Source organism: Hippopotamus amphibius, chromosome 3, assembly GCF_030028045.1.
Source record: "Hippopotamus amphibius kiboko isolate mHipAmp2 chromosome 3, mHipAmp2.hap2, whole genome shotgun sequence".
Classification (NCBI taxonomy): domain Eukaryota; kingdom Metazoa; phylum Chordata; class Mammalia; order Artiodactyla; family Hippopotamidae; genus Hippopotamus; species Hippopotamus amphibius.
The window spans coordinates 155,684,218-155,704,955 of record NC_080188.1 but is presented as its reverse complement, the minus strand read 5'-3'; the positions used below and the strand labels follow the sequence as shown (position 1 = coordinate 155,704,955).

General features: G+C 48.5%; 1 protein-coding gene across 1 annotated transcript; it reads left to right on the top strand.

Moving 5' to 3' along the window:
• Positions 1-5,338: 5,338 nt before the first annotated feature.
• Positions 5,339-20,652, top strand: FCMR (Fc mu receptor). Its single transcript, XM_057730105.1, has 8 exons — positions 5,339-5,428; positions 13,007-13,342; positions 14,138-14,269; positions 15,248-15,470; positions 16,919-17,055; positions 17,409-17,552; positions 17,883-17,941; positions 20,436-20,652. Exons 1-8 carry the CDS (start codon positions 5,392-5,394, stop codon positions 20,610-20,612), a joined length of 1,245 nt encoding a protein of 414 aa, XP_057586088.1. The 5' UTR covers positions 5,339-5,391; the 3' UTR covers positions 20,613-20,652.
• The last annotated feature ends 86 nt before the right edge of the window (positions 20,653-20,738 follow it).

Genomic DNA, 20,738 nt, shown 5'->3' with positions numbered 1-20,738 from the left:
GGTGTCTGTGTGGAGAGTTCCCGCTTGGAGAGAGTTCTTACTGGCCTTCTATCCCGCCTAATGCGGGGCAGAACACGTGCTTCTATCTGGGCCTTGAATATAATGCTCTCCATGCTGTGTGCTTCCCCAGTCTGGATAGCAAAGCATTCCAGGAAAACCAAAACTACAGTCTATCACTGTTTTATCCTCAGGAAGCTGCTCTCTGACCCATCAAAGAGTCATGCCTGGGGCAGAAGGATTAAGATACAGCTTCTGGGGGCTTCCTAGGTGGCACAGTGGTTAAGAATCCGCCTGCCAATGCAGAGGTCACGGGTTCGATCCCAGCTCCAGGAAGATCCCACATGCCGCGGAGCAACTAAGCCCGTGTGCCACAAAAAAAAAAAAAAAAAAAGATACAGCTTCTGTGTCTACGCAATAACCTACATGCGAGTCCTAAGTTCAGGCAGTCTATTCCAGTGCCTAGAATCAAAGGCCAAGAAATGTCACTAAAGTAGCGATCTTATGTTATTTTTAACTGACACTGTCACTAGGTGATAGTAAGTTTAATAATATGTCCTATCCCAAATCCACCTGCTCCCCACACAGCATGTTGGACAGAGAAATGCTTCTATAAAGGAGGAAGTTGGTCTATAGCCTAAATGGGGTCTCTAATAAGTGAAAAAGTCACCAATTTGGAGGCGGAAATTAATTTCCTAGGGCTACTCTAGGAAGTACCATGAACTGGGTGGCTTAAAATGACTGTAATTTGTTTCATTTATTTATTTATTTATTTATTTATTTATTTATTTATTTATTTATTTATTCATTGGCTGCATTGGGTCTTTGATGCTGCACACGGACTTTCTTTAGTTGCAGCAAGCAGGGGCTACTCTTCATTGTGGTGCATGGGCTCCTCATTGCAGTGGCTTCTCTTGTTTGTGGAGCACAGGCTCTAGGTGCATGGGCTTCAGTAGTTGTGGTTCACAGGCTCAATAGTTGTGGCTCACAGGCTCTAAAGCGCAGGCTCAATAGTTGTGGCGTACGGGCTTAGTTGCTTCATGGCACGTGGGATCTTCCTGGAGCAGGGACTGAATCCATGTCCCCTGCATTGACAGGTGGATTCCTAACAACTGTGTCACCTAGGAAGTCCCAATGTCTGAAATTAAGGTGTCAGCAGGGTCAGGTCCTTCTGGAGGCTCTGAAGGAGAATCTGTTCCTGGCTCTCTCCTGGCTTCTGGTGACTGCCAGCAAGCCTGGCTTATAGAGGCATCACTCCAATCTCTGCCTCCATCATTGCATGGCCTTCTCCCTGTGTACCGCCCTGTGCCTTCACATGCCTTCTTATAAACACACCAGTCATTGAGTTGAGGGCCCACTGTCATTCACTTTGACCTCATCTTAACAAATTACATCTGCAAAGTTCCTGTTTTTAAATAAGGTCATATTCTGAGGTTCCAGGTGGACACGAATTTTGGAGCGACACTATTCAGCCCAATACAGGGGAGTAACAATCAGCTGTGGGTTTGATAATAAACCCACACTTGGTTTATCACCATCAACCAAATAACAAGGATTAGCATCCAGAAACCACTCAGAGAACCACTCCAATATTTCTGACGGCAAGCATCTTTCTCAAGTTGTTGAATTATCTTGATTTTTTTTCTTTTAAAAAATCCATGATGTAATAATGATTACGCATTACTAAGACCCAATAGTGGTTGAGAATCTGTTTCTAGCCATTGACTTTTGTTTGTAAAGCTAAATACATACATAATTTGTCCAAGACTTTCCCAAGACTTAGGACCAGGCCTCTCTCCTAAGAACAGCAGACAAGCAGAGAGGACCTACTATAACACGGTCTGTGAAACTGGTCCCCAAGGCAGAGAAATACCAGTAGGGTTGCCCTGTCCCCAAGCTTCTCTGAAATAACTCTACTATGGAGCCTGTATAATAAAAATAATGAGATCATCTCAGAAAGACTACACATCTAAGTAGACAGGAGCACACTGAGAGAGAAGATAAAAGACTGAGACCAACAGCCCCCAGGTGGCCAGGAAGCTGAAGGGGAAAAGGAAGGAAGATAGTTGAGCTGTAGAATTCAAGGAGATCTAGAAGCTTGTAAACCTCTCCTAAGGCTGATAAAGAAATGGGCGGCCAATCAACCCTCACTAGAGCCAAAAGTCTTTGTTTAAGTGTGTGAATCTGAATATTCTAAAATCTAAGTCTTTGCTGACAAATCCCACTAAAATTCATCCAAAATTTCCACATATTTGGCTTCTAACCTCAGAACGCCAGCAGGAACGTGACCATATTCAGGAAAGAAATTTTACCCAAACTCCACCATTTCTTGTAGCTGAAAGTCATGAGTCTGTTTACTGTAAAAGTTAATCTTCCCAAAGGCCTATTCCTAGGGAGCAACTCCCTCTGGGGTCGGCAAGTCTGTGGTCCAAATTCCCAGAAGGAGGGAACTGCAGGATGCCTGAGCCAGGTGCCTCTACCTGGGCGGCCTCCCGGGTGAGTCCAGGAGGCAGGAGATTCTCACGGTCTGTCTTTGGGGAGAGCAGTGCTGGGTCACAGTGAGGGCCACCTGAGGATCTCAGCCGTCGGTCTGGAAAGGTCAGGAGGCGGCTCTTCAGAGCCTGATCATGTGAAGGACAAAGCCAGGTGATGCACTAACCAGGCAGAACCATAGGGACAACCTGCCCTTTGCTGACAAGGGCTGGTCTCCTGGGCATTCACACTATATTCCAGCCCTAGGTAATGCCTGCCTCGCGCAACGCTCACAAGAACTTTCTAAGGAATGTTCTTCTCACCCCATCTGCAACAGAGGGAGCATAATAAAACATCGGCTATTATGGAAAGTAAATGAATTTACCTAAGGACTTAGCACCGTTCCTGATCTACCTGGAATTATTTATTCCCTCCACCTGCCAGTCATCAGGCTCTGAATTTTTTCCATCGGGTTCATCCCTTCTGGCCAAGAGGCATGAGGACATGAGGCCACGGAGTCCCCTGCCTGCTGGGGCGCTGCAGCCCCTCAGAGCTTCTCCTGGGAGTGGGAACACCATGGCAATCCTGGTGCCCCATCTGTCAGAAAGGAGAACTAAAGTGCCGATGGGCAAAAAAAGAGAGGGAGAAGAGAGTGAGGACGGTTAACTTTTCCCACTTGGCAATTTAGCCAGGGGTCAGCCTTCCCCTGGGGGCCCAACCCCCCAAGACCCTGGGGCAACATCTGAATGTAGCGACTGGATGGCCCAGGTCTACGAGCTTCAATCCCTCAGACTCCAGACATTCACTTCCTCCCTGGCCCTCCTCAGATTCTTAATACTTGCTCTTAACAAGTATTAGGCTTTGTTGTTGTCAAGGGTTTTGTTTGGGCCACACATGATGTGAAAATCTCTCCTACACACTCTCATCCCACACATCCCCGCACTGCCTGGCAGGCCCAGCCACAGCCCAGCCGACACTTCGTCTTCATGGGACACACACATTCACACGCACACAGCATGTTCACACTCACAACCACTCACCCACACACTCACACACTCACAACCACATACCACACACTCAACTACACGCTCCCAAACACGTATCACACACTCACAACCATACACACATTCACACATCACACACACATTACTCCGCACATCACACGCTCACACACTAACATCACATGTAACATACTCCCACACCACTCCTCACACTGTCACACACTCACACATTCCAGTCATATACCACTCATGCTCACACATCACACACCTCACACTGTCACACCCACAGTCACACACACACACATTTCATTCATTCATTTATTCTCTCTCCCTCCAGCGCATCCCAGGCCTTGAGTCCAGCAAATGCCAGAGCCCAGCTGTGCAACAGCTGTAGGGTTGGGAAGAGGCTTCTAAGCAGGGAAGAGTGGAGGCTGATGGGAGACCCCCTACAGTCACCCACTTGAACCAGAGCCCTGAGGCTGCTCTCAGCACCTTTGCTGGGGGAGGGTGCAGGAAATCACCACTATAGCTGCTCCGGGCTGGTGGGTGCCTGGAACCCTGCCACCCGCGCTTCCTCTGCACCTGCCCTGAGCCCCACACTCCACTTCCACTGCGGATGTTGTCTTTTGCGTTTTAGAGAGCGTGTGACAGACCTGGGGTATGGGGGCTAATGGGCGGGTGGAGGAACCTCCTGGAAAGGTGTGGGGACAGCCTGAGTCCCCTGTGGGCACAGGAGGCTGCAGTGCCTGGAGGTGAGAGCCCTGGGGACCGACCTATGGACAGCATCAAGGAATGAATGCTGATTCCTCCAGTCAGTAGCGTCCTCCATGCCTCCGTGTGCGGGACTCTAAAAACACCTGCATGACCATGGCTTCTGTGGGGCCTCAGGAACGCCATGGGAGGGAGGCAGGGCAGGAGCCATCCCATTTGACCCATGAGAGAACTGAGGCCCTCGCTAGAAAGTGCCAAGCCAGGACCAGAACCCAGGGTTCTGACTGGAGCCCAAAGCTCCTTCCAGGATGTCTCTTGGCTGACGGCCTCAGCGAACCAGCCAGTGGCCCTCGCCCTCGGACCATCAGGGTCCTGAAGGGTAGCTCAGCCAGGGTGCTGTGACTTTAGGCAGAGTTGCTGTGTGACCTGTCACACCCTCTCTGGGCATTGCCCCTGTGGTCACTGGCCTGTGCCTGGGCCCCTGCGAGAGGGCAGCACCTTGGGGAGACAGTCAGAGAAGATGAGCGGTGGCTGATCCGAGTGGGGGGTGAGATGCAGTTAAGACCCCAGCAATGATGTTCTGTGGGAGAGAATGTCAGGAATCATTTAGTCCCACCTTCATTTTCTAGATAAAGAAATGGAGGTTCAGGGAAAGGTAGTGAACTGCTCAAAATCCACAGTTAGTATTCCCACACAGTAGGTCCCCCAAAGCATTTGTCAAATGAGTTCAAGGGCCACAACCAGCACCTTCTGACATCAAGCCTGAGCTTCTGTCCCTACAGCCACCCTCAGATGGAGAAAATTGGTAAGGATGCTCTTTTATCCTGAAGACAGGCATAAAATGAATGACTCTGGCCCACATAAAGCACATAAAGCATAGGAGGACCCTCCCAAGCAAAGACATAGCAGGCCTCATAGTTTCTAATAGTCTTTAGAAGCTGCCCTGAGGCACTCTGAACCCTGGTGACCCATTGTCACTCAACACAACATGTTTTCTCAGTTCCTGACTTCCGCTGCGGTATTTTCTTTTTTTGTCTAAAACTAGCAGGCAAACAAGATAGGTTGTCATTTCCTCATTTTCAAGCCTTACTCCTCCTGGGGGCCAGAAATCTCTTTCAAACATCAAACAGCAAAGGGTTCCTGGGTGACCAGTGGGTCTCTGTCCCCCTCTCCAGGGGCTCTTGGATGGGACCTTGCTCTGGAAGAAGCCATGGACCTCTGGCTTTGGTCACTTTACTTCCTGCCAGGTAAGTGCTGTGGGGAAACACTTTGGATGTCTTATGAGGGTTGAACTGGCCACAGGTAGGGGAGTTGCTGGGCATCTTCCACTCTGAAGTTTCTGGATAGATTTAGCTGTAAACGGGCACCTAGGGTAGGACAAGGATGGAGGCCCTCCCCACTCCCAGTTAGTAAGCCTCCCTCCCTCCACTCCAAACACATCTCCTGCTGGCTCAGGTGTTGACTTGTAAGGGCTGAAGTTGCCACCTCTCCCAGACATATCAGCCTGTTAATATGGAATCTCAAAGCAAGTGCCTTCAAAGTTCTTTCTTACTTCTACATTCTCTTTCTTTGGATCTCTTTAACTCCTGAATTTTCAAAGCTCCAGTCTAAATGAAGACTCCCTAACCCATTTGGTAGCCCTAATCCATTTCCTGAGCTCCACATCTCAGTTTACAACTGTCTCCTGGGCACCCCCACTTCCATATCCCATCAAGATCAGAAATGCAACAGGCCTAATACCTAACCTCAAACTCCTTACTGGTCACCACCCAAATCAGCTACCCTATCTGTCTTAACTATCTCTGATATCAGCTGCAAAATGCCAAAATAGCTTTTTACCACCTCTTCTCATTTATCCCCAACCAGACTTTGACCTAATCAATGGCCAGTCTATGTAGTTTCTAGATTCACATTTACCAGGATGAGAAGCCATGGCAGATGTAGCAGAGGGAATGGAAATGAAAAACACAGGATCACCTCTGAACTGTCTCTCTCACTTCCTCCAACCCGACCAGCCTGTAGCTCCAGATCAACCTTCCTTCATCTTGACTGTGATTATAGGATCATCCTTTCCAACAATCTTCCATGGCTCCCACTGCCTACTGAACCAGACTCCTCCCTTGGCCTCTGCTTTTACACTCTGAGCTTATCACACTCCCCTGTACTTTCCTAACCTCCAGCCAACAGGACTCCTCCTTGAACATGTGCTAGACTTTCCTGCCACCATGCTCTCTTGTTCATGCCATTCCTTCTACCAGGAATATCCTCTGCTCACCTCCACCATTTATGGGTCCTTCAAAGCCCATGTCAACCTCCACCTCCTTCTTGTAAACTTTCCAGAGCCCCCTCTTCTGAACCCCGATAGATGACCTCATTCTACCTTGTATTGTAGCTCAAGGTGTGTCCACTTTATTTTATTGATTCAATGGTGAGCTTCTTGAGGGTCAAAGTTGTTTATTATTCATACTTGCTTTCTTGTATTAGCTGGAGTTTGGAAGAAAGTCAAATGTTTGAGTTAAATATTGGAAATTCCTAAAAGCACAAGAGAATGAAGCTTTAATGAAATGGACTCTGTGAGGGGTCGTATAGGACATAGGTGAGCACAGTGGATGGTTAACTAAACTCAGGCCTGAGAGAGAAGAGGGATTGGGTAGACGTGGAAAATGTCTGGGACTGAAGGGTACCTAAACTGTACCCCTGCAGCCTGTCCTGAGCGATATGACCATTCTAGCCAGAGGGGTCCTGGCTCTGGGCCTGGTCCTTCTCCACTGGTGCCCATCCCCAAAGGGTGAGGAGTTCAAGGCCCAAAAGGATGTGCCCACTCCAAGCCCTCACCCGCACCCCCTCTTCTACACCTCACATTCCTGGTCCAAATGTCCCGGGATCCACCTTCAATGACTGTGTGAGATTCTATCCTGGGTCTTCTATGCTAGGGTTACCCCTTGGCCTATAAAAGGGTGGCTACAGTGGCTGTTTGGGAAGGAGGTGGATGGAGCTTGTACATGCAAGCTGGGTCATCCACCATGTATATACCAGGGCATGGCAGTGGAGTGGGCAGGAGCCAGGGATGAGAACAGAAGGCAAAGAGTCCAGAAGCTGGAGGCAGCAAACTTGGGGGCATTTTTCCTGCACAGCCATGTAGTAGAGTGGACATCCAAGGAGTGTGTAAATTTGTCAAGATAGGGAGATAGAACATACTTTATTCAACAATTTATTCGGCTGATTATTAACTTTGAAATCTCTAGACATATGATATTTGGGTCTTATTTATATTCCTGCCCCAGGTCCTACAAATGTGGGGGTGGTCTTGGTCCCAGAGCCCAGGGCATGAGGCACAAACTATAGGCCACATTGCCTGGGGCACTAGGTGGAATTCTGTCATAAAGCAAGGTGGTAGCAGAGGGCGTAGGTTTTCAAACCTTTTTAACCTTGACCCATAATAATAATAATACAAACACTTGATGCTGTGGCCCAGTACAAATACACACACATAAAATTGATTCTTGATTCTTTAATACGGGAATGACTTTGGGGATTCAGCACTTGGAAGGATGTTTGTGCTATTTTCGGAGATGGGAAGAGTTTGTGAAGGAATAGGTTTTGAAAGAGAATGAAAGAGAAATCAAGAGTTCCTTTTTTTTTCCTTTGGCCATTGTAAGTTTGAAAAATATCTTAGATGTTTGAGTGAAGTGCAAGAGGAGGTGTCAGAAAGGCAAGTCTGGAGCTCAGAGGTAAAGACGAGACTGGAGATCCATGCTGTGGTGAGATCTATGTAGAGAGCTGGTATTAAATAGAGATACAGATGTAGAGAATGGATTTGAGGACACCAGGGGTAGGGGAAGCTGGGACGTAGTGAGGGAGTAGTATTGACATATACACACTACCAAATGTAAAATAAATGGCTAGTGGGAAGGCACTACAGAGCACAGGGATCGGCTTGATGCTTTGTGAAGACCTAAAGGGGTGGGATAGGGAGGTTGGGAGGGAGGCTTAAGAGGGAGGGGACATGGGGATATAAATATACATGTGGTTGATTCACTTTGTTGTACAGCAGACACTGACACAATACTGTAAAACAATTATACTCCAATAAAGATTTAAAAAAAAAAAAAAAGCCATGGGAGTAAATGAGCTAGTGTGTGAGGAGCAAGGAGGAAAGAGAAGGAACAGGCCCAGCGCTTGGCCCTGGGGCGGCCCAACACTGATAGAGAAGAAGGAAGGAAGGAAGGCGGAGGCGAAGTAAGTGAACAGTAAGGAGAGGTAAGTAAGGAGATTGGAAAGGAACAGCCCCTGGGAGTGTAATGTCGAGGAAGCCAGGAGAGGAAAGCATTTCAAGACAGGAAGCCTCAATTCCACCAAACACTGCCAGGAGGGCAAGAAAAAAGAAGATAAAGAAGTGACCACCCAACATGGCAACAGGGAAAGTTGTGGTGACCTTGACTGGAGCAGTTTCAGTGGAATACTGGAGACAAAATTCTGACAGATGTAGGTGAAAGAGGAATTGGGAGATGGAGGACTGGATTCAGTAATTTTGAGAAAGTGAACAGAAGAAGGGTGGCAGCTGAAGGGGAGGGGAGACGTCGACTGAGGGGTTTTCCAATAAGGACAATATCAGGACATGTATAAGAGCCATGGCAGTGCTGGAGGAGAAGAGCCAGTGAGGCAGGCAGAGAAAAGGGGTCATCCCAGAAGACATGCTCTAAAGAAGGTGACAGGATGGACTCAGGATAAAGGTGAAAGGACTGGCTTTTGAGACAAGGGGAACACTCCATTCACAGCAACAGGGCCTAGGGCAGACAGTGGGTCTGGACACGCACAGGTTAGTGTGGGCAGAAGCAGGAAGGAGAATAGGATGTTTTGCACCCTTTTTAAAAAATCTATGCTCCGTTTGATAACCATAAAACTCTCAGGGCAGCTCCCTTCTTCCAGAAATTGTGCTGTGACTTGAGTCTATAGGGTCCACATCACTTCTCCCACCTAGAAAATCACTGCTACACAGAATCCAAAGTCTATCCCCAGAGCACTGCCACCAGCCAAGGCCTTGGGGAAATTTAGCTTATTTTGCATTATGAAAACAAGATTTTTGTCCACATTCCAAACATATATTTATATCCAATTGTATGTTGAAAGTGACTTCTTGAACCACATATATCCCTTTCCCCTACCATCACCACTGAAAATCAAATTACCAACTTGGAGATGAATAACACTTACTTAGCAGCCTCTCTAAAATATCAATATTAAACAGGTTGGTTCCTTTATTTTTTTTTAATGTTTTTTTTAAATATTTTATTTTATTTTATTTTTGACTACATTGGGTCTTCCTTGCTGTGTGCATGCTTTCTCTAGTTGTGGTGAGTAGGTGTGGGCTCAATAGTTGTGGCTCACAGGCTCTAGAGCACAGGCTTAGTAGTTGTGGCATGCAGGCATAGTTTCTCCACGGCATGTGGGATCTTCCCGGACCAGGGCTCGAACCTATGTCCCATGAGTTGGCAGGCAGATTCTTCACCACTGCGCCACCAGGGAAGTCCAAATGTTGGTTCCTTTAGATACCTTCTTCCACCCCTTCCTTTCTTCCCTGGAATCATTTGGAAATGTAGTTATAAGGCTCAGAATTGCAAAATTTCAAGGGCACTTGGGATGCTTATCTAAGAATGCAGATCCGTAGGTCCCATCCTAAGCAGATATAATTGCCTTGTCTAAGGGCAGGACCACGTTATCTGTATTCTAGCAAGTTCCCCCACAGGAGTCTTACGCACACTATGCCTAAGTTCTAAACTTGGAGGTTACATCTATCTTTTTTTTCTATTTGGGAAATCTGCTTTTGGTTAAAAGCTACTATGAACTCCAAGGAGAGTGGGATCTGGTCATTTTCATCTAGCCCATTAGTGCTTCCTTGGGCCCAGAGCTCAGCACACCTGGTAGCTTTTCTTGTGCTTCATCCAACCAAAGTTTGCACAAAGAGTCTGTCTTAGCTCCAGCTGCTGTAGCAAAATACCATAGACTGTGTGGCTTAAATAACAGACATTTATTTTTCACAGTTCAGGAAACTAGAAGTCCTAGATCAAGGTGCTAGCAGATATGGTTCTCCGTGAGGGCTCTCTTCCAGGTTTGCAACCATCTTCTTGTGTGCTCATGGAGAGAATAAGGACACTAATCCCATTATGAAGGCTGCACCCTCATGACCTCATCTAATCCTACTAACCTTCCAAAGACCCCGCCTGGTAATACCATCACTTTGGCGGTTGGAGCTTCAACACATGAATTTTGGGCAGATACAAACATACAGTCCATATCAGCTCATCGCTGAGTGGAGTGAGGCCACGGGAGGCGTCTGCACAGGTCATGACCCCTCTCTGCTCTGTCTTGCCTGCTGCCCATTTTATAGCATCTCACCCATGAGAACGCAGCAGGCATGCCCCCTTCTGGCTGGGTTGGTCCAAAATCGTTTGCATGCTGTCTCTCAGGTGCTGGGCTTTATACACAGATGTGGTCCCTCTGGACATAAGAGGGATTCCCCTACCCCCTTGGGTGAGTCTTTGTCCTTTGAATGGATCACCCTCCCACTGGCACGTTCCAGTCACAGGGCTCCCTCACAGGTCTCAGTTTCCATGGGGTTTAAAGCAGTGTTGAGTTTCCATGTCAGATCATATGTGTCTGGCAGGCCCCTCTTCTTCTCCCCGTCAAGCTAACCAGCTACGCTTTCCGATCTTAATGTGCTCCTGTAAATGCTCCTCAACTAGCCCTTCTCTTGCCTCCTCTACCCCCATCTCATGCTCCCGTGGTTGTTTCTACCTCTTTCTGGTTGTCCACATTCTTCCCTCTCCCCAGAACGTCCTCCTCAGCTCTCTTTGCTCATCTAGAAGACCCCAGATGAGCTATTCTTTAGCTCTCATCTGACTCCTTGGAGCTATTCTTTTCTTTTTGTTTTTATAATAAATCTATTTATTTATTTATTTACTTATTGGCTGTGTTGGGTCTTCATTGCTGCATGTAGGCTTTCTCTAGTTGCAGCAAGTGGGGGCTAGTCTTCATTGTGGTGCGCGGGCTCCTCATTGTGGTGGCTTCTCTTGTTGCAGAGCATGAGCTCTAGGTGCATGGGCTTCAGTGGTTGTGGCACATGGGCTCAATAGTTGTGACTCATGAGCTCTAAAGCACAGGCTCAATAGTTGTGGCACACGGGCTTAGTTGCTCTGCAGCATGTGAGATCTTCCCAGACCAGGGATCAAACCCGTGTCCCCTGCATTGGCAGGTGGATTCTCAACCACTGTACCACCAGGGAAGTCCCACCTTGGAGCTCTTAATGTGTGCTCTGTGGATGAATTTCAGGAAGTTTGTGAATATCCCTCCCTTCCTCATGAACATGCCATGTTCTCTCTCCTGTCCCAGCCTTTATGGGGGCTGTTCTCATTGTCTAGAGGGGTCTCTCCTCCACCTCAGTCCCCCAGCCCCACCCCAACACACACTTCATCCTCCAAATCATCTTCCCAGAAATATACAGACACTTATTGGGACCCGCTTAGTTGACAATTAATCATACTTGTCCTTACCCTCTTCTCCAGCTTAGACCCACCTTCTCTCAGCCAAAGCATAAGCTTTTTGATGTCAGGGACTCAGGAACCACACCTTTTACTCCTCCCTGCTCCACACCACCGCCAGTGCACATACAAAGTGCACACACACTCCAGTATACCCTTGCTTCCTTCTGTGTTCCCTTCCTCAGTGAAGACAGCCATCATTCTCTCAGTTGCCCTCCACACCTGGTCCTTCAGGTCGCAACATACACATCACTTCTTCCAGAAAGCCTTCCTCACATTATGTCGTCCTCTGCAGCAGCCTAGACCAGGCACCCCTGCTTGTTGTCTCCAAGGAGCCCTGTGTATCTACACTATCGGATTTATTACACTCTGCTGTCATGTAGTGGCCGTCCATTTGTATCACTCAACAAATGCTTCGTTCTTTGAGGGAGGGATGCCAGCTATCTTATCACATGAGAAGCATTCAATAGACACTGTTGAATGATTGAAACTGAGACGAAGCGAGAGAGTAACACAGACATATATATACTACCAGCTGTAAAATAGATAGTCAGTGGGAAGTTGTTGTATAACAAAGGGAGTCCAACTCAAGGATGGAAGATGCCTTAGAGGACTGGGGCGGGGAGGGTGGGGGGGACACGAGGGGGGGAGTCAAGGAAGGGAGGGAATACGGGGATATGTGTATAAAAACAGATGATTGAACTTGGTGTACCCCCAAAAAAATAATTTAAAAAAAATAAAAAAATAAAAAAAATAATAATAACTGAAGGTGACTGGTTGTTTTGGTTGCATGGATCCAAGCAAAACAAAACTAGACAGAAAAACTTGTTGGAGCAAATTATACCATACCTCCTGACACCACACTGAAGTCACGCGGGGGTCATGTGCTGGTTGTGTGTTGGGGGGGGTGGTCACTGTGGCATATTCTCTCTCCCTGGAGTGGGCTAGTGGTTTTGACTATATTTTCAGTGGGTTGGTGTCTGGGTCCATATGGGTTCCGGTTTGGTGATGAGGCTGAGGATTACATTAGGCTTGGGCTCGGGACAGACTCACCTTTAGACATCGGGCTAGGGATGGGAATGGGAAGAGGCTGAAGATGCAGCTAGGGCTAGAGATCAGGAGAGGGCTGAGGCTCAGGGATGGCTGAGGCTTGGGCTGCTAGTGAGGATGGAGTTGGATCTAGAGATGAGTGTGAGGCTGGGCTAGGGCCTGGGTTGGAAACAGGGCTACAGTTGGGGATGTTGATGGGAATGGAGCTTCCTCTACATTAACTTCCTCTCCCTGCAGTAGCTGGAGCCCTGAAGGCCCTTCCAGAAGTAAAGGTGGAGGGAATGCTGGGAGGATCTGTTGTCATCCAGTGCCCACTTCCTGAAGTGCAAGTGAGGATATATCTGTGCCGGACAGTTGTTGGGTCTGGAGTATGCACCACTGTGGTGTCCAACAGGAACTTCATCAAGAAGGAATTCAAGCGCCGAGTCACCTTGGAGCTGTGTCCAGACAGGAATCTATTCCTGGTGGAGATCACAAACCTGATCGAGAGTGACAGCGGGGTCTACGCCTGTGGGGTGGGCACAGACACAGATCGGGGCAAGACCCAGCAGGTCACCCTGACCGTTCACAGCGGTAGGTGCCCCACCCAATAGAGGCTCAGGCCACCCAGAAAAAGTTTCCACTCGGGAAGGCTGGTACAACCATGGGACCGAAGCAGTCCCCACACTCTTATTATTAATACACTATTGCCGTGTTAGCCAGTCCAGTAGGAATTGGGATCTGTAGAGCTGAAACCTCATAGAGTCAATCAACTTCATGGTCCACTGAATTTTCTATCTAAACTATATGAAAGAAACAGGATAGGTGCTCTCCTTGTATAGTATTGTACCCATCCTACCCAGGACACAGGGCAAGTGGCCGGGGGTGGGGGTGGGGGTGTTGAAATTGAGTAGGGGGTTCTGAGACTGGAGGAAATGGGAAGCAAAAGGACATAATTACCCCCATAACTGTCCCATGAGAAACATCAGGGATAAATATAAAGGAAAGAAAATCATTTTTCAAGCCACAGTTGATGGCCAAATTTGTTGCTTTATGATCTGATCCTTTTCTTATTTCTCCCAAATCCTTCCTTTTTCCTTTCCTCCACTGACTTCCTCAGACATACACAGCAACTAATTCAACAATCTAGATTCCCAACGGTCTCTGATGCTTTTGCAGGGAATGCCAACTGGGTTAGGGTGAAAGAGGATTTCTTTTAGAGAAGCCCCCAGCCCAGTTATTTTTCTGCTCCTCTTGGGGGCACCCTGCCCTCATCCCTGCACTGCCATCTTCCCTGGCTGAGTCAGCCTCAGCTCACACCAGCAGTCTCTTCCCCAGGCCTCAGTCTTGTCCTAGAGACCACCAATGGACTCCTCTTGCCTCCAGTAGATTACGAGCCATTCTGGGAAGAAGAGACGATGCCTAAGCCTCCAGCATGGTTGAACAGATTTCTACAAATACATATGCCTCCTTGGTTCCAGATGCCTGCACATGCCAGTTCTTTCGAACTCATATCCAAAGGTCAGTTCCCCAACAGTAGGGTAGGGGAGGTGGGGGAGATTCTATGGCATTGTGAAAATGGAGGAAGGGGTAGGTGTTCAGTTCACAGAGTGGTTGGCAGAGCAGAGCTGAGTCTCAGATGTGTATTTCCCTGCCTTAGGAGAGGATACCTCCCTGAGATCTGTATTCCAAGTCTTTCAAGCCCATCCTTCAGCCGGTACACGTGACAGAAGTTGCAGAAGTTACACATCACCACCAGGTGGCACCACACATAACGAAGTTTGAGTTCCATTCACAAAACTTAGCTCTTTTATGAATGAATTGTGGGAAATCAAGACTGGGCAGAGCTTTCCCAATCAGAGGTCCTCCTGCCTCCTGCTCCCCATAGGACTGTCTTCCACTTGCCGGCATACAGTGATTTAAGAGCTCTATTTTGCAATAAAAAGATGAATAATGATTATACTGATACTTTTACACTTCTATACCATTTTCCTGTCTTAAATGCATTTTGACATGCAATATTTCCATCATATCCTCATATCTGCCCTGTGAGGTAGATATATTAATTGAATATTGTTACACTAGACAATTCTGCTGGCCACTGAGATAGGGATAGTGTAACTGAGTTCATTACATACACGAGGTTGTGACCACAGGTGTGGGATCAGGGAGAAAAGACAAACACATATACAACACAAGGCAGAGTGGGAAATGAACTACAAATAAGGTTCTGTCCATGCTTAGAGGAGGGCAAGCTCTTCTGCCTAGGAAGTCAGGGAAGACTTCCTGTAGGAAATGAAGTTTGAAGCAAATATAGACAGAATGTACTAGGTTCAGATGTCACGCTCAGAAGGCATTTCAGGCAATGAGGACTGCAAGAACAAAGGTAGGCTAGGTAAAAGTGAAGAATGTGTTCAGGAAAGAAATGGTTGACCCAAGGCTGCTGGAGACTGGAGTGTGTGTATATGGAAGGTCACCTTTTCCTGCTGTCTCCTGTAGTAACCACACCAGCTCAAAGGACCGAGGCCCCTCCAGCACACCATGCCTCCCCTACAACCTCAATCACCCACCACCCTCGAGTTTACAGGGTGTCTCCATTAGCAATTGCCGAGCCCACCACCCTTCTGCCATCCACCACAGCCTCAAAAACTTCAGCTCGGGAGGAGCCGCTCAGGCTCCAGACGGACAGCTACAACCACCAAACCAGGCTTCACAGGCAGAGGTAAGAGGTCTCCACCACCCAGGATGGGATAAAACCAGGTAAATTAGTCTAGAGTTAGGAGATGCACTGAAATCTTCCTGAAATGTCTACCAACAGAGACCCTTCTTGACCTTGTTCTAGAAGCCACTGTGAAATATACCACCTATGAATATAGCACATTAACTCACTAGTCCTAGAAACAAGAAAACACTCATCAATGCCCCAACAGATCTTGTAGAAGTGAGGCAGAGATCTTTCAGTCGCTCAGAATTTATTCAGCTCTGTTTTGACGGGGAAGAACTAAATGAGTTATAAAATTAGCTACTAAGCCATTGACCATTAAAATTACTTTCACGTGTTTCCTTTAACTTTTTCAACGTGGCTACTAGAAATTTTTAAATTACATATGTGGCTCACATTACCTTTCTGTTGGACAGCGCTGGCCTAAAGGCTAGGGGGCAACCCAGGAAAGTGCTGCTATCGACCACTAGGGGGCAGCATTAGGGCAGATTCCAAAGAAACCCAGTAACGCTAACTGCAATTGTTTTTGCCTAAGCAAAGACAAACGTGAGTGAAGAAAGGCACTTCGGACATCATTTGGGTCTTATAGATAGGAAACTGAGTCCGTGAGAGCTGAGTAGTTTCAAACAGAACCAGGACTTCTGATTCCTAGTTCAGTAAATTATACCAGCCTACCAGTGGAGAAGAATTAAGTCAACTTAACCAACATTTTCTTAGATCTCCACTAAACGCTGTGCTATGTCCTGAAGACCTAGAAAAAGTTTAAAAAAACATGTGATATCCAGGTGTTATATTACTAACTAATACCTGTCTGACTGTGATAAGTGTTGTAACTGATATGAACAGAGGAAGTGGTGACACAAAAAATTGATTCTGGTTTACCATGATTAGAGAAGAAAAAGAGGACTTAGGTACTGGATAAGGAAAGTAAGATTTCAACATGTAGAGAAAATGGAGGGAAGGCTTTCTAGGCAAAGGGAGCACCATGAGAAAAAATATCCTCTCTTCCATAGTTATCAGAAACTAACTCATTTAATATTTGCCATAATTTTGTGAGGTGCAGAAAGTTGGAGCTGGAACTGATATTTGTTGACTGCTGCTTGGGCCAGGTACATTTAAGTCTTTATACCCACTATTTTAAGGTTTCATCCTTAAACCTTTCTGTGAAGCAGGTTTTACTATAACCATTTACTGGGAAATGAGGCTCAGAGAAGTTACGTTTACGAAACTGGTTCAAGATCACACAGCCAGTACAAAGCCAAACCTGAATTTCAGTCCAGCTTTCTTGACTCCATAGGCAGGCCCTGCTGGGGCAGGGCTGAGAATTCTGTTAACAAAGGGACAAACCTGTGAGCCACCTCCAAAAAGGTTGGCCGCTTGGGTGCTGCCTTAAACCCCCCTCCCTTCCTGACCTCTCCCTTCTCTCTTCCCCCTCCCTCCCTCCTCAGAGCCTTCAACCATGGCCCAGGCCCTGTGCCTGGGCGGGAAGATCAAGGCTTCCACATCCTGATCCCCACCACCCTGGGTCTCCTCCTGTTGGCACTTCTGGGGCTGGTGGCAAAGAGGGTCATTCAAAGGAGAAAAGGTGAGTAGGTGGGGCTCAGTTCCCTAGAACTGAGCTTCCCAAAGAGCCCAGAGCATTCAGATCCCTCTGATCTCCCAGGGACACTCAGGAGCTTTAGATGAGCAGCCTGGGTTATGGAGAACATGGGACGGGGCTCAGTGGTCTGGAAATGGGGCCAGGGCGGAGCGCGGCCTGGGCCCTTTGGTCTTCAGTGGAGAGCAAGTTTGTGCCTCTTACATTCTGAGCACCCACACGTCAGACATCGCCAAACACCGGGGAGAGAGACAGCCTTTAGTTTCCTAAGACTGGGAGGGGGTGGCCATGGGCCTCTGACGCCTTCTTCCTCTCTCCTTCGCTGTGGCTTTACCGAGAAGCTTTCTCCAGGCGGGTCCGCCGACTGGCCGGGAGGATGCGCGCCCTGGAGGCCTCACAGCGGCCCCGCGTGTCGCAGCGGCCACGCACCCAAAACAACATCTACAGCGCCTGCCCTCGGCGCCCTCGGGGGGTGGACGCTGCTGGTGAGCAGGCGGGCAGGTGGGGGGGGACAGCGGGACAGGTTGGGGGGAGAGCGAGGCGGGGGGGGCGCAGGGGGGGAAAGAGGCGAGGCTGAGGGTGAGGGGGAAGCGGGCATGTTGGGCGAGAGCCGGGCGGGGCGTGCGCGCGAGCTGGAGCAGCCGAAACTGCACCGCCGAGAGGGTGAGCTGAAAGAACCCCGCCTCCAGGACAGCGCCTCCGGGACAGCCCAGCGCAGCGCGGCCGGCTCCTCCTCCGCAAGGCTTCGGGCAGAGCTGCGGGAGGGGCTGGGCCCTCGGCCCCGCCCTCACGTCGGCCCTCCCCGCTCCCTTTAGGTGTAGGGGCAGCACCTCTCCCAGGCTCCAGAGCAACGGCGTCCCCCGCCCTGGCGCAGGTAAGCTCCGCCCTCCCCGCCCCGTCCCCGCCCCCGCCCCGCCCAGCCTCAGGTAAGCTCCTCCCCGCCGCGCCCCCGCCCCCGCCCCCGGTTGGCAGCTGCAGCCGGAACGCGGGGCCCCAGACCCGGGCGTGGAGCCGAGCGCAGTCCGTGGAGCTGGAGGACGCCGGCTTTCCCAGTAGCTCCCCGGCCATGAGTAGGAAAACAAATATCAGTTTCCTCCTTTGACGGTGTCAGTAGACCACTATCCAACAATTGTGGTAGACTTAGTTACATGGCTTTTAGCCAAGCATTTCTCATGGGATAAATGGGAGCTTAGTAGAGGATGATAGATGGTAGCTCTACAAATATGTGAAGGGCTTTCATGTGGAAGAGATTCGATTTCTAGGAGGTCTTCAGAGGGTGGAAGTTACCCAGTTTCACCTTAATATGAGGAATTACTTTCTAGTAAGCCCTCTAAGATGAAAGGAGGTTGATTATCCATCACTGAAGGCAGTTAAGCCTGGCCTAGAGACATAGATAAAAGTCAACACTTTGGATGAAGAAGATTCCTCTTGAAATCTAGGTTTGGACGTAGGGAACTCATTTTTTTTGTTGTTGTTTTGGGTTTTTTTTTTTTTCTCTCTCGTCTTTCTATTGATGGCCATTGGCAGATGTGTGAAAAACCTTTAAACCATTCATCTTTGTTTTCCCAAATTAAGAAGAGAACATTTTATTCGCTAAAGCAGCACACAACAGCAGGAACATTATTACTTCAGGAACCAGGAAAAACTAGTGTGGCAAATGTCCCTGATTTAATGAAGGTGTAGGCTAAGCTAATGCAGCAAACCCTAAACCACAGGGCTCACAAGATGGCAGCTGATTTTCCTCTCAAGTAAAGGCAGGGAGCCAGGAAGAGGTGACATGAGTCATGGGGTCACCCAGGGACACAAATGCCTTCTGCCTATTTCTCCACCATCCTCTGGAGTCTTGCCTCGTCCACGGTCGATGCTCAATCACCAGCACCATGTCTGCATCCCAATGCGTGGGAGGGAGAAAGAGTAAGTTGCTTTCTTTAAGACCATGACCCTGAAATTTCACACATCACTTCTACCAGCATCCCAATGGGGGCACAGTTTAGTCACGTGGTCACACCTGCCTTCAAGGGAGGCTGAGAAATGTATCCCTGGCTCAGTGACCGGGTGCCTTGCCAAAAAGGGAAGAATGATGCCTGGCAACAAGCAACAGCTCTGCCCCCATGATGCCCAGCTTCTTGAGCTTGTCCTTACTTAGCCCTGCTGGAGAAGGTTCACAGTAGCTTAGGTAGGTCCAGCGGTGCCTATCCACTCTACCCTTACCTCAGCCCTTTTCTCTGAAACTGCTCTGTGACCACACATGCCCTCACCTGGGCCTGTACCTTGCTCAAATTTTACCCTTCCTCCCTTGAAACTCACATTCCCGCTATCAGGGATAAAAATCTTGATGGAACAGGTTCACAACAAGACGCCTATGATTAATGACTAAGTATTTTAAGCCTTCACAGGGAGTGACTTTTAAAAATTTTTTGTTTTTGTTTTTGTTTTTTTTGGCACACGGGCTTAGTTGCTCCGTGGCATGTGGGATCTTCCTGGAGCAGGGATCGAACCTGTGTCCCCTGCATTGGCAGGCAGATTCTTAACCACTGCGCCACCTAGGAAGCCCCAAAATTTTTTAAGCCAAATAAATCTCAAGTGATGAACTGTAACAGGCAGTGGGAGATATATTTTTGAAGCAAGCTGCTGTTCATTCCCTCTCTGGTAAAGTACAGAAAGTAAACAGCTCCTTTCAGTGAGCACTTAGTGCCTGCTGTGTTCATGGGGCTGAACTTCTAGTTCTCAGCACTTGTATTAAAAACATGTGACTCTCCCTACTGCAACCTTCCTGGGTGGATGTTACAATAGTTGTGCCATGTTGGAGTCATGGCATAGCCCTGCCCTCTGAGAAGTGATCCATCCTGAAGGCAGATGATCCTGAATTTTCTTCCCGGGGAAGTGGAGCTCCACATGGCCTGCCACCTTCCTCCCCTTCACCAGCCGACTCCTTCCTGGAATGCACCGTCATGTCACGTCACAACCTCTCCATGGAATAAAAGCCCTACAGCGGTGCAAAGGATGATGCATCCTACTTCTGCATAACTCCCTGAGAAGATGCACATTTATTTCACAAGTCATATCATCTCATCCCAGAGGGGAAACTCCTCCGGCATGCTTATCACATGATTTTAGTCTGAGCCCCATTTAAGGCATTTCCTGCCACATTAGACCTAAGTGTTTTCCAGTTATTTAGGGTGAGACGCCCCCCTGAAAATCCCCAGGGCTGAGCCACCTGATGGAGCTCAACCACCTCTGTGATTTGCCTTCTAGAAAACAGCAAACACATGCATGCCTATCCTCCCCACCCCCACCCCCTCATTGCCTACTGCGGGTACTATAATCATCCTACCCAGATCCAGTGATGCTTCTTTGGTTGTTCCCAGGTGGCTGAAACTCCCTGGCTCCATGCCCCATCTCTGAAGATCAGCTGTGAATATGTGAGCTTCTGCCACCAGCCTGTTGCCAAGATGGAGGACACTGATTCCAATGACTACGTCAACATTCCCTGCCTGACTCAGCTCTCCAGCTGTCCCCCTGGTCCCAGAGCTTGGTGCCAATGAGTCTTGTCTGTCTGCTGGTTTCCAACACCCACTCCATCTGTTTTCAGAAGCCTCATTACCTCCCACATCCCACCTCGAGTATCGTCTCTGTTTGCTCTGAGCACGGCTCAGTCCCCCCCCCCCCCC

Excerpts from the sequence above, each read along its gene's own strand:
- FCMR (XM_057730105.1), top strand. The coding sequence starts at position 5,392 with ATGGACCTCTGGCTTTGGTCACTTTACTTCCTGCCAG. Across the intron at positions 13,343-14,137 it reads CACCCTGACCGTTCACAGCG|ATTACGAGCCATTCTGGGAA; the intron begins GTAGGTGCCCCA and ends TGCCTCCAGTAG. Across the intron at positions 14,270-15,247 it reads TTTCGAACTCATATCCAAAG|TAACCACACCAGCTCAAAGG; the intron begins GTCAGTTCCCCA and ends TGTCTCCTGTAG.